Below are 12759 nucleotides of genomic sequence, written 5' to 3' on the forward strand. Positions count from 1 at the left end.
AAGAAGTTAATTATACTGTACATACATGTGGATACATAATTCTTTCTGAATCTGTAACTACTGTTCAATTTAGCCATTTTGAATCTATGCTGCTGCCAAACTGAACCTTGCTACTTCACTCCCTTGTCATTATTTCAGTTAAGTGTTGCCTGCATGGGACACCGGACTTAGAGGGGCACTCCCAGCTTAAAGAAAGGCCTTCAGCAGGCTTAAGATTTGTCCGTGAGTTATCCAACTAGGAAGGCTCTGACTATTAGAAGCAAGTTGCCTATTAGTGCTGGTTTAGTTCAGCTATGATGATGCTGTCAACATTGCATTTTGTCCTAAATAATGGGGAAGATGTACTGCTCTGACCTTTTGATCAGTTGTGAATCATCTTAATTCACAGAGTGGTCTCCCATTTATACCTACAAAAATGTGAGGATGAGCTTGGGGTGAAAGTTGTTCTGTTAGGCATCAAATTGTTTTCAAGTGCTAATGTTGTTTTCCCTGTAGCCCAGCCATTGATAAAATCTGTTTTGTTTGTCTGTTTTTCTGTAACTGTGAAGGACCTGTAGCGTCCTGCTCTTGTTAACACCTAAAAGCAGTGCCCAGTGTTGTGCTGCAGCACAGCTCTCCTTCCAGGGCTGCTCTCCTGCCTGTTGCTTTATGCCGTTGTTCTCTTCAGATTCTGTTTTCTGTTTCTGACACAAGATGTGGGTAAGATCACAATTATTGGCGAATGTTTTTATCGCCACACTTAGAACTGGAACCAAGCTTTGAAACGGTGGTGTGTGATCTGTGCTCCTTCAACTGCTGCAGATGTATAGAAGAAAAAAGGTTCCCCACGCCTTTATTAGCACGTCAGCTGCAGTGTATATATGCTCAATTACATGTCCGAAATTCAATAAAACCAATGTGTGAGCCATGCAGTGTCTGTGCAGCGCGGTGTTCTCAGGCTGTGTCACAAGTCTGCTCCTCTGAGCAGCGGAGCTCGAAGCGCCGCGTCCGGCAGGGGCCGCTGGATCCCTCCTCGGCCAGGCCCGCCACGCGTGGTGCGGAGCAGGCCCGGGGGCTGTGCGGACCGCCCCGGATTCTCCTCGGCGGGCGCGAGCGCCGCGGCCGGCCGGGCCGTGCAGTCCCATCTCTCCTTCCCTGCTAAGATGGCGGGCTGCCCGCCTCAGTCGGGTCCCGCGCGCATGCGCCCGGCGGGGTCAGAGTTCGCGCCCCGCCCACCACGCAGGACAACATGGCGGCGCCGGGCTGCAGCCGGGCCGCCGCGCGGACGGTCGCCCGATGGCGGCTGCAGACGGCAGCGAGGCGGTGCAGCGGTCTCCCGCCTAAGGAGCCGTCGGCCGCCGCGTCGCTTCGGCAGCAGCCGCGAAAGGGGCCGGGGGGCACCGCGGCGACGGAACCCCGACAGGTGAGGGCGCGGTGGGGCGAGGCGGGGCTCCCGATGGCGGGGCGGGGTTCTGCTGCCGCCTGTGCTGCGCTGACGCCGCCCTTCTCCACGCAGGCCCGCTCGGTCCCCTTCCGTAGCGGCGGCGCCGTTTGCTCCGCAGCTGTAAGGCTCTCTGCGTCCCTGCCGGCATTTTCTCAGAACAGGGTTTACGCGTGTAGCTACTGAGCCGCAGAATCATTGAGGTTGGGAAGACCTCAGAGATCATCCAGTGCAACCGTTAACCCGCCGTTAACCCATCCCCACCCAGCGCGGGCCGGGCGGGCGGTGCTGCCGGCAGGGGGGGGCCGCGCTGCGCGGAGCTGTGGAGCCGCCCGGGGGCTGCGTGCAGCGCCGGCTGTGTGGGGAGCGCCTTCGTTAGCGGCGAATGTGGCCAGGTTTTGCCGTTTGTTCTTTTTTTTTTTTTAAAGCTCGCCTTGAAGAGACGGGCTTTGCTCAGAGACTGCCCTGCCTTTCTGAATTTCTACCTCTCAGCGTTCAGTCTTTATTGTGGTTGCCTTCACCTCGGCATAGCGCTTCTCAAAACCACAGCTCTCATGCAGCAGCTTAGCATGTCCGTCGTGTCTTTTCTTTGTAGTTAAATTCGTTACGTGGATATTAAAGAGAACCAACTGTATCCTGGGTATATTAAGAGTGGTGACACACTGGAGCAGGTTGCCCAAGGAGCTTGTGGATGCCCCATCCCTGGAGGCATTCAAGGCCAGGCTGGATGTGGCTCTGGGCAGCCTGGTCTGGTGGTTGGTGACCCCGCACGTAGCAGGGGGGTTGAAACTAGATGATCGCTGTGGTTCTTTTCAGCCCAGGCCATTCTATGATCCTTGTTGTGAAGGTGTTATAATTCGAATTTCACTTCAGTGATCATAATGTTCACTTTGTAACCTTAGGGGCTATCATATTTAATAATGTGTATGCCTAAGAACTTGCAGTTGTGTGAAAAATATGTAGTTTGGTCTACAGACCACAGAATAAATTTCATAGTGATTTTCCATCTCTGCAAAAGGAAAGTAACAGAGATCTACAAAGTGGTGACTTTTCAGTGGGTTGGTATCACTCAGTAATCACAGATGATTTCCTGAATATATCAGAATTATTCCTTCAAAAATGTATATCTGTAGGTAGTTCTGAAAGTAATGCTTCCTTTTTACTTCCATTTAACCTACAATAGATACAAAGAGCATGATAATGACTATGTGATAGAGGAAATCCTCAGCTACATAGCACTCTTTTTCAACACAGTCACCACCATTAGCTGTGTGTTTTCACTAGTGATGAAGAAGAGCTTGCATTCTGCACTCATAAAAATCTGCGTTAGTGTTGAAATGCAGCACCTGCTGCTTCACTGTGCTCACAGCTAGTGTTTGGTCTCCATAACCATTCAGCAAGCATCATGAATGTAAATGGATGCCATTTTTTTCCATGTGAGGGAGTTAAATGACATCTCTTTGTTTCATACTCATTTCCATGTCAGACACCATTGTGTTAGAGTGCCCCTGTGCTGCCATCTATTGCACAGTAACAGCATGTAATGGAATATTGTTGGGAAGGTTCAACCTCTGCTGCCATACCACCAACATCCACCTCTGCAGTGTTGGGCCAACAGAATAAAATAGGAAGCATTACTTTCCGAGCAACCCTTCTAGTTTCACATTTGTTTTGCAAGTCACATGTTCAGGAATTTCAGGTACTTAAATTTTTGTTACTGTCTTCAGAAATGAAGTATCATTGGTCATAAAGAGAAGAAGGATGATAAAAAGTGTTTTAGTAGGTGATAGAAAGAACTGTCATAGGTGCTTGTATTTCAGGGGAGAGGTTAAAAACCAAGATACAAAAGCAGTAGTTTTGAAGGAGTGTATCACTCTGTTACCAAGGTACTTATATATTCTTCATGAAGAATACATATCTGTGTTGCTTAAGCAGCATCTGGATTAAAACTAATGTGTAACACTGAATGTTTTGAATAATAATCAACGTAATTTATAGTGTAATGATCAATATGGAATGGTTTTCTTGATCTGTCTTTCTACCTGGGATATCAGTCAGAAGATGGTTCTACTGAGGTTGCAGTTACTTGAGAACTAGAATATGTAGTGCATTTTTCACTTAATTGTAGTGTTTCATGGGGCACCTATAACCTCTTTGTGGCTGGAGGTCACTTTCAGTCTTAACAAATAGTTTTAGATAGCTTGAGGGTTAGGCAGGAATTGAAATCCTTCCCAGCAATCAGCAGGGATGGTTCCCTTTTGGGGATCCATGGATCCAAGGACTAGGCTCACCCTGGGCTAGAGATTGCCCTGGTGTAGAGATGAGATGATTTCAGAACTAAACTGAAGAGCTGAATGTTTGGGGTATCATGCCTGCTGTGAGTCCCGTTGTGCTCAGCATGCAGGTGGGTTGGAAATCCCACTTTTGAGAGCTGATCTTGTTTAGGAACTCTTTGCAACTCCTGGTTCTTTTTTTTTTTTTCCCCATCTCTTTTCACGTATCTCAAAAAGTAGTAAGAGTTGCATTTTAAACAATTCTTATTTTCCAGTTTCTGCCAAGTGTATCTAATGAAGATTTGAAAATACCTTGAGAACCTTCATTTTATGACAACGAAAGTTGGTATTGAGTCAGCCAGTGCAGCAGGTTGCAAACGTATAGGATCTGGGGGGGGGGAGGGCGAGGGTAACCCTTAGTGATTTTGGTAGCATTCAAATGTATTAGCAATGTAACCTCACCGCTCTCAGCTTCAAATGGACATTGGATTTACATCACAAGAAGTTTCAGAAAGGGGCCAGAAACAGCTACAGGTGCTTAATTCCTTGTGACACAGCTGGAGTTTTCCCCGCTCCAGATGTACTCTGTGGTTCTGTGCTGATCATCCTAACCATGGCTGCTTAAAGTCACAGAAGAAAAGAGATACAGAGACAATTTATATAACATAAAATCCAAACTCCAACAAAACAGAGTATAGTTTATATAACGTTAGTAAGGGGCAGATTTACGTGTAGCTGAGTCAGAATTCACCTGGTTTTAGATTTACTAAGGTAGTGCAGTGTGTGTTATAAGGCATGCAGGGGCAGTCTGTAAATTCCGAAAGAAAAACAAATTACATTTGTTGTATGAACTGCATTCCTACATTTGGTTTGATTTCCTACATTTGTTCCTACATTTGATGTTGATTGTGGAGAAGAGAAGGCTGTGGAGTGACCTCATTGCAGCCTTTCAGTACCTAAAGGAACCTACAAACAAGGAAATCAACTCTTTGACAGAACAGATATTAGAAGGACAAGGGGAAATGGTTTTAAGTTGTGGGAGGGAAGATTTAGGTTGGATATCAGGGGGAAGTTCTTTACTATGAGAGTGGTGAGGTGCTGGAACAGGCTGCCCAGAGAGGCTGTGGATGCCCTGTCCCTGGAGATGTTCAAGGGCAGGTTGGATGGGGCCCTGGGCAGCCTGGTCTGGTATTAAATGGGGAGGTTGGTGGCCCTGCATGTGGTGGGGGGTTGGAGATTCATGATCCTTGAGGTCCCTTCCAACCCTGGCCATTCTGTGATCCTGTGATTTAGCTGTGTGTAGTAAGGCGTTGGTGACAAGTCATCTTCCAAAATACATGCTCTTTTGTAAGTTTAAAGAACTGTTCTCATCCTGCATCTAGATGATGAGTTGTAGAAATATGTAGAAACAGGTAGAAGCTTTGGAAAGCCTTAACAGCGCTGTGAACAGTTTTCTGTACAGCTCAGAGGTTGTGATATTTAAAGTGCAATTCAGGAAAACCTGAACTCCGCACAGCTTACAAATAATATTCCTGTGATCTTTTTTATTTTATTTTTTTTTAAGTTCTGCTTGATCCTACCTGAAAAATGTAATTAGAAGACATGGAAGGGTAGTTTCCACCACGATGCTGTAGTGGTTAAGTGCTACGTGTATTTGCTTAAGTGTTACTTGCATCTCTTTAGAACACGCTTACTTCACAGTATTATGTTGCTCATTATTGTGAGGACTATATATATACAATTGCAACATACAAATATAATGCTGTCTGCACAGCTGAAACAATTCTAATTAGAAGTTATTCTGCATGCAGAAATAAAATGCCATTCTTCAGTCAGCACTGTAACAAGTGCCAAAATACGGAGCTTGGTGGAAAGTTAAGAGCAAGGCAGAGACTGAACTTGAAGTATGAACGTCATTCGCTTTCAAATACTGTACGGTGAATCTTTCATTATTTTTAAAATACAAGACTAATCCTTTCTCAATTGCTACCCAATATATAATTTAAAAACACTTAAAAAAAAAAAGAGTTTAACCAGTGTAGGAGTTGGCTTGGAAAATGTGTGTTTAATAAGTTTTAAGCATCATTTTTCAGTGCCTCATGGCAAGTATGACAGCAGTCATTCTCGTCTCTTACAACATTTGTGACCTTTTTTAGTTCCTTTAGGATATTATTGCAAAATATGGAAGTCCTATTCTTAATGTAACTGAGGTTTGGTTCTTACAAAATGGGCACAAAATGAAGATTTTTCAGTGAAAATCAGTTACAGCGTGCAGTTCACATTAGCTTTGTGGATTCTGTTGTGTACTGGCCTCCTTCTTAGTACCAACTCTTCCCAGGTGGAAGTCAGTGAATTGGCTCAGCTCTTACAGATCTTCCTTGGAGTTACGTGTCTGGAAATGTCACTGCTTGCATACAGCATAGGGAAAAATGGTATCTGTGTTACTGACACTGTATAGGTACTTAGATAACTGAAGATTAAACAACTGAGTTTTAGGCTGCAGAGGGTCGCTGTAGCTGTCTAGTCTGACCTTCACATAAAGTACTGCATTTTCAGCCATAGAATCTTAGACTTTTTTTTTCCCTTCAAGTTGTCAACCATAAAACATGCATGTAAGAAGGCAACATCAGAGATTCTGTTCCAGTGTTTCTTTTGGTGTTGGATATCCACGTAAAGTAGATATCCGTGTGGGATTTCTAACAGGGCTTTTAAAAGTATTAATTGGAAAAATAAGATACACTTCACTTTCCAGAGCCCATAGCTGAGCCAACTGCCGATGGATCAGTGAAAGCAGAGTTGAGTCCCCTGGCTTACAACAGAGGTTTAAAACAGTGTGGGAAGGTTTTGCCCAAGCTGCCCACAAGTGGTACAGAGAGGCGTTGCTTTCTCAGAGTGCCCTCAGGGTGGGGGTCTTTTCCTCAGGCACTTCAGTTCCTGTGCTGCAGGCCCCATGGGAGTGTTGGCACTTGTGGTGCATTGGCGAGTCACTGCCAGAATTTACCTTCGTGGTCCTGGAGGTTATGCAGATACCTGGGCCATAGCTGTGCTGCTTGACACTCCATCTGCACTACTGAAAAAAAAAACAAGGGGCCAAGATTTTCAGGAGAGTGCCTTACAAATCATTGGGCTTGCACAGTGAATTAGTTGCCAAAAATTCTAATATCTTCAGTGAAATGTAAATGATGCTTTGCCAGCACACTTAGTCACTGCTTCTCACAAGGGATGCCGAAGTGTTTAATTTCAGTTTTACTTCCAGCCTTTTTGGCTAAAGAGGTTTGTTTATTTTGCTTTCTAAACTGAAACCCCATTTCTACTTTGTACTGGGGAAAATGTATGGATGTTCCTCTTTTGGTTGGAACGAGTGAAAAAGTGTGTTTTGCTTTTTGGTGATTCTTTGGGGATGCGTTTAATTTTAAGGTTCTGATGGGAAATACCTCTGGACAGTTAAAATAAATATGTGAGTTTTTGAATGTTAATAAAGATTTAATAAAGATAAGAATGGAAGCATAGCAGTCAATTTCCTTTATCCTATTCTAGGTAAAAGAGCTTTTTGCCTTTTTCAGTCATCAATTCTGATGCAAACCACTCCATGGTTCTATTGTTGATATATCACCTTCTGTTAATGAAAAAAAGGTATTTTCTTCTCCCTTCTCTTTTTTTTTTTTTCCCCCAAATTTCCTTTGAAGACATGGCTGTAGACACTATTTATATTGGATCTAGAGCTGGATGGTTTGTTTTTTTGGCTATCACTGAGGTTGAAATTTGCATCATTACTCAGGTTTGGATAGAAATTTATGGATGTGTTACTGCTGGATTTTCTCTGCTTTTGTTTGTTTGTGCCTTTAGAAATGCTGCTGTTCCCTCAATGTCCAAATCCCTTTGTCTTCAGAACATGATGTGCAGAAGAGCAAAGGAGACTTTAAAGCTGGGAAGATAAATGTTTGGCATCTGCTCCATTGTGATCCCAGATAGAGCTTTCTGTTATTTCTTGTGCTGGGCTGCAGATTTGAGATGATGAATGCTAGAATACATTGCATTCCCTGCAGCTAAAATGCTTCCCCTGAAGATTTCAGTTCATCATGGTGTGAGATGGTGTACAACTCTTGTGTTTACAGAGTCTGGGCATAGAAAGTCTTTGCAAGGAAAGGAAATTGTATGAATCTTATTGTTAATGTCTTCTTGCTTTCTACCAGGGAAGTTTCCAGTTTTCTCCTTGATTGCTTTTAGAGCCGTCCTTTGTGACTTTACAGTCATTAATCATAGATTTTTCCCTGAATCACAGCTTTTATTTCTGCTTTGAATCACGGGTCCTTCTTTTATGCTTTCTCTTTGGACCGTTTTCCTTCAGTAGCTTTATTAAATAACACAAATCTTGTTTTTGTTTCAGTTTTTCTATGGTAGTTAATTTTCAGAACCCTTTATTAGCAAGAATGATATGCTAGCTTCTCACCATTATCTGTTTTCATGGAATAAAATGGAAAAGTCTCTCATTGTAGGGAAACTGAAGAGATCTTCCTTGTCTTTGTGGTGGTCCAATTTGGACTGTGAGTTCAATCTGTTGGCAAGCAGTCTGAACTTCAGTTGTTTCAGTTTTTTAAGTTTTGTTTTCTTAGATAGGACAAAACCTCTGGCCATCAATAAGGAGGAAAACAGCTCTGTTACAGTGGGAACGTTGCAAAAAACACTGTGTTGCAAAACACAAAGAGTAAACTCTTGAGTTTGTGCTGTCTTTGATTATTACTGTATGCTATCGATGGGATTTCGTTGAGCTTTGAATCCCATTCAGCTGCTCATGAACTTTATTAGCTGAATTTTGCTGGCAGTTGTATAAAATTACTTGCACGCTTACAGCTCACACTTGTGACCTAATTTGCTTTGTGCAGAGCTGTGTGAAGAATAATTTTTTTTTTTATATTGTGCATAGTTTCCCATCTGCTTTGTCCATCAAGTTTTTAAAAATACTGGGTAACATTTAAATATTTGCCTTATTAAATTTTTCAGTTTTTCGATGAGTTTTTAGTTGCACCTTGCTTACAGCGTAGAATTGATTTCAAAAGGATGTTTTAGCAAAAAGTGGAATTAGATTTAAAAATAGTCAAAGAGCACTGGAGAGGAATTAAAAAACAAGCTGTGAATCACTGGGAGCTGTTACCTTACTGAGGCTACAACAACTTTTTAAAAACTCCTAGTATTTAGGCTTACATCCAATTAACACTGCACACTCTTAGTAGTTACAGTGTGTGGAGAAGTCTGGTAGGCCAGTAGAGAGCCATGAGTCTTTTTAGGTTGCTGGTTGAAATAAGTGCCTTATCAATGTATGTATATGGTCAGGCTAAGGCTTAATGAATTTTAATATTCTTTATAGCAGGATCTCAGTCTTCTCTATTCATTAAATAAAATAATACATGTTGAACAGGGTCTTTGGTTCAGACCCATAGCTCCAACCAACACAACCTTGGGTCAGATCACTCAGGACCTTTTCCAGTCAGGTTTGGGCATCTCACAGCCATTTTCCTTTAGCTGTGTGGCATTGTACCAACTTGTTATTCCACATCAGTTTTTTCATTTTATTACTTTATGTAACTAAGCTGGGATGTAAAAACCTTTCTAGCTATGGGTGGCAGTGCTGAGGAGACAGATTTCACAGTTAAGTAGAGGATTGCAATCTTTGCATGCTGCTTGCTGCTGCTGTCTTCACCCCCCTAGCTGTAGCCCTCTGGTTACCAATCTCCCATCTCACTTCTCCATGTTTCATCCATATCTCTAGCATTCCAACGTGCAGGCTGCTTGTCTTTGCAAGCAGACACAAAACACGTAGCTGGAGTTTGAAAGATGTCTTGTGCAGTGGGTGGGATAGGACCACCCTGCTTGTGTGGTCATAGGCTTTGTTCCAGAATCTGTATGCTACTTTCCTCCATTGGAGAAACTCCTTTCATTTGGACCTTATTGGGGTTTAAATCTACTTTAAATCTACTGACTTCTTAAGCTTTCCGGCTAGTATTTATAACCTTGCAGAATACCTTGTTATTGAAAGAGCTGCATTATTATTATTATTATTATTAAACTATGTACAAAGAGAGTGGAAGGCATCCAAATATTTATGAATAACTTTCAAACCTAGAAAATTAAAAGACAAATCAAATAGGCTAGGAAAAGGCAAAAATCAAACAGGCTCTTAAGGGGAAAAAAGTCTTTGCACTTCAGGTTCTTGGAAAGAATGTTTTGTTTTGTGCTTCTGACTTTTTCGTGGTCTCCAACTTTTGTAACTAGATGAGTGATCAATTCATTGTATGTACCCCAGCTGTAGGGGTAATGCTCAGTAAGAATCAGAGAAGAGCACTGTTTTACTGTCTCACTGTTTTTTTGTAGCCCCGTTGTGGGGATTGCAGGTAAGGAGATTTAGAAATCATGGAGGAAGGTACTACTCAAAATGCCATTAAATCTCTTCAAAAATTTGAGGCAAGTTCCTTCCTAATGAAAGCTCCTTTAGATTATGCAAAGAACTGGGAATAAATGCTGTATTTTAGCTTGTTCTCTGTCTGTAGGCAGTTCCCAGCCATATTCGTGATGGGATGATTCAATGGAGTCTTTCCATGATTCCTGTATACTGGAATTAGATCTTCATGCTCCTGAGAAGTTCCTCTCTGGGGAGCAGGATGAAGAAAACTGTGCATTTGTAGATCAGTGATACCATTGAAGTAGATTGCATTATTTTCTTGGAAAACTCCACAGTGAAGAATGACAACTGAATTCTTGGTACGAGCTAAATCGGGTCTCTCTGACTTTATGTTCTAGGAAGGAACCAGTACATCTATCAGTGCATAAAGACAGCACTTGTGTGTTGTGTACAGAGATTATTTCCCAGGCGAGTTTGCATGGGGGAATAGAGCTTTGGGTCTGTTTTTTCCTGGCAGGAAGATAGAACGATGTTATTAGCTAGAATCTCCTCTGGAGATATTCAGAACTTGCTTGGATGCTTTCTTGTGCAACCTAATGTAGGGAACCTGCTTTAGCAGGGGGGTTGGACTGCATGATCTCCAGAGATCCCTTCCAACCCCTATGATTTTGTGATACTGCATACAGTGTGCCATTGTGTGAAAGGAGCAGCAATGATGTGAATGCAATTTATCAGTGACACAAGCCTAGTTGCAGGTCAGTATGTAGCAGTGTATGCCAGGGGTCAGTACTGGCAGAAAAGGTACTGGGGGTCTCGGTGGACACCGAGTTGAACATGAGTCAGCTGTGTGCCATTGCTGTCAGGAAGGCATGTAGTAGCCTGGCTGCATTGGGCTAAGTGTTTGCCAGCAGGTGGGGGGATGTGATCCTTTCTGCAGCACTGGTGAGGCTGCACCCAGAGTACTGGGTCCAGTTCTGGGCTCCCCAGTGCAGGAGAGACACAGATGTTCTCAAGAGAGCCTAAAACAGGAAAGGCTGAGAGAGCTGGAACTGCTCAGCTTGGAAAAGAGCTCTATTGTAAATTACTAAGACTTACAGGAATTTCTGAAGGACCCTAGAGAGATTTTTGTAAAACGTTTAGTCTCAGAGCAGGTGAAGTATGTGGGACTATGATCTGTCTGAAAACACATTCTTCTGAAGAGCTGGCATCTCTACTAGCTCATGGTCCTGAGTTTGTGTCTCTGTCTTCAATATTAGGTATACTGCCATTCTGGATTTAAATTATATGTATTTTTGAGTCCCTGCACACAGGATTCCCAATAGTTGGACTTGATGATCCTTGTGGATCCCTTCCACCCATAATATTCTAAGATTCTATACATTACCTCTTGACTTAATTTTTGTTTGTTTTTGTTAATTTTTGCTTGGAAAAGTTGTTTTTCTGTGTGGCACTTAGCTGCTCTTTCTGGATGTCCAGAAAAAATCCTTTGCTGTGAGCATTTCTGGTATAATTTTCCCTGAACTCAGGAGCACAGAGTGAGAAATGGAGTAGTACTGGTTGGGAAAGGAGGGGTTAAAACAATCAGCAAAAGAGCCACAGGCAATGGACAAAGTAGTTAACCAGGGAGTTTTGTTGTACTTGGCTGGCATTGCTTGGTGCTGAGTGGCAAGCTACAACTAAGATGTGATTCATCATCTTTGAAAACAATATTTGTGATCCCAAATGATAATAGACGATAGAGAAGGGTTTATCACTATGTGACTTCAGAGGGGCAATCGGTTGGATTCCAAGGCAAGTGAGCGATTTTTGAAACTCTATAGTGATTTTATAATGAGAATATCAGGGGAAAACCTGAATTTTGCACTTTTTGGTACCACAGTTTCCCTTAAAGCAGATTTCCTAATTTCTATATGAGGATTGATGTGTAATCTCTTGCCCAAATGGAGTCATTTTGAAGGGGTGATCACTTGGAATGCAAGATTATGGCTTCTATGTTGAATTAAGTTGCATGTTGATTGTTACCACTGCTCCATCAATTTGTATGATACATCTCATGTAAGTACTTTCTCTTATCGATTCCTCTGTTTTGCATTTATTCTTGCAGCACTTACAAATGTGTCCTATGCAGTCAATTTTTATGTATTTGGTTTTAGATTACATTGTAAATTCGTATGCTTGAAACCGTACATGATAGTAGCACTCCTTCTATGAAATCCTACTTCTCTGCTGGTGGATTACTATCACCAGCAGTTTCTCTGCTGGTGGATTACTATCACCAGCAGCTTGGTTTCTGTCTGTGTGCATGTGTGTGTTAGAAGGCACGTTCTTTGATCCTTGTCCTCGGGATGCTACATTTAAGCTGTTCCATGTTCTGAAGCAGCAAACTGAGCGGGGTGTCAGATTTCTAGCCTTTAATTCCTGAGGTTGTATCGCGTCTGAGCAGCGCACACTGTGCATTCCAGGAAAACTGGAATTCCAAACTGTTGCTTGTTTTGACTTCCTTGAGAGTAAAAGTTTCCAAATGTGTAAATTGAAAATGATGGCATTCTTCTCTGTTCATAGGAAATGTAGATGACTTTTCTTGTGTTTGCTTGAAGCAGCCAGAGGAAAGTATCCCTGCTCCTCCCCCACCCCCCAGTTCTGTCATGTTTGGTAAATAACACGTTTGC

The 12759-nt window shown here is 42.6% G+C and overlaps 1 protein-coding gene across 1 annotated transcript in view; it reads left to right on the forward strand.

Annotated features, from left to right (window-relative positions):
• Window positions 1–721: 721 nt before the first annotated feature.
• Window positions 722–12759, forward strand: part of LOC306945146 (uncharacterized protein) — a gene marked incomplete at its 5' end in the record, with an annotated part of 73795 nt that continues 61757 nt past the window's right edge. Inside the window, 3 exon segments of the mRNA XM_079533851.1 lie at window positions 722–803; window positions 968–1206; window positions 1208–1402. Coding sequence (XP_079389977.1) covers window positions 722–803; window positions 968–1206; window positions 1208–1402 — 516 coding nt within the window.

The sequence above is a fragment of the Tetrao urogallus genome, assembly GCF_951394365.1.
Source record: "Tetrao urogallus genome assembly, chromosome: 3".
NCBI lineage: Eukaryota > Metazoa > Chordata > Aves > Galliformes > Phasianidae > Tetrao > Tetrao urogallus.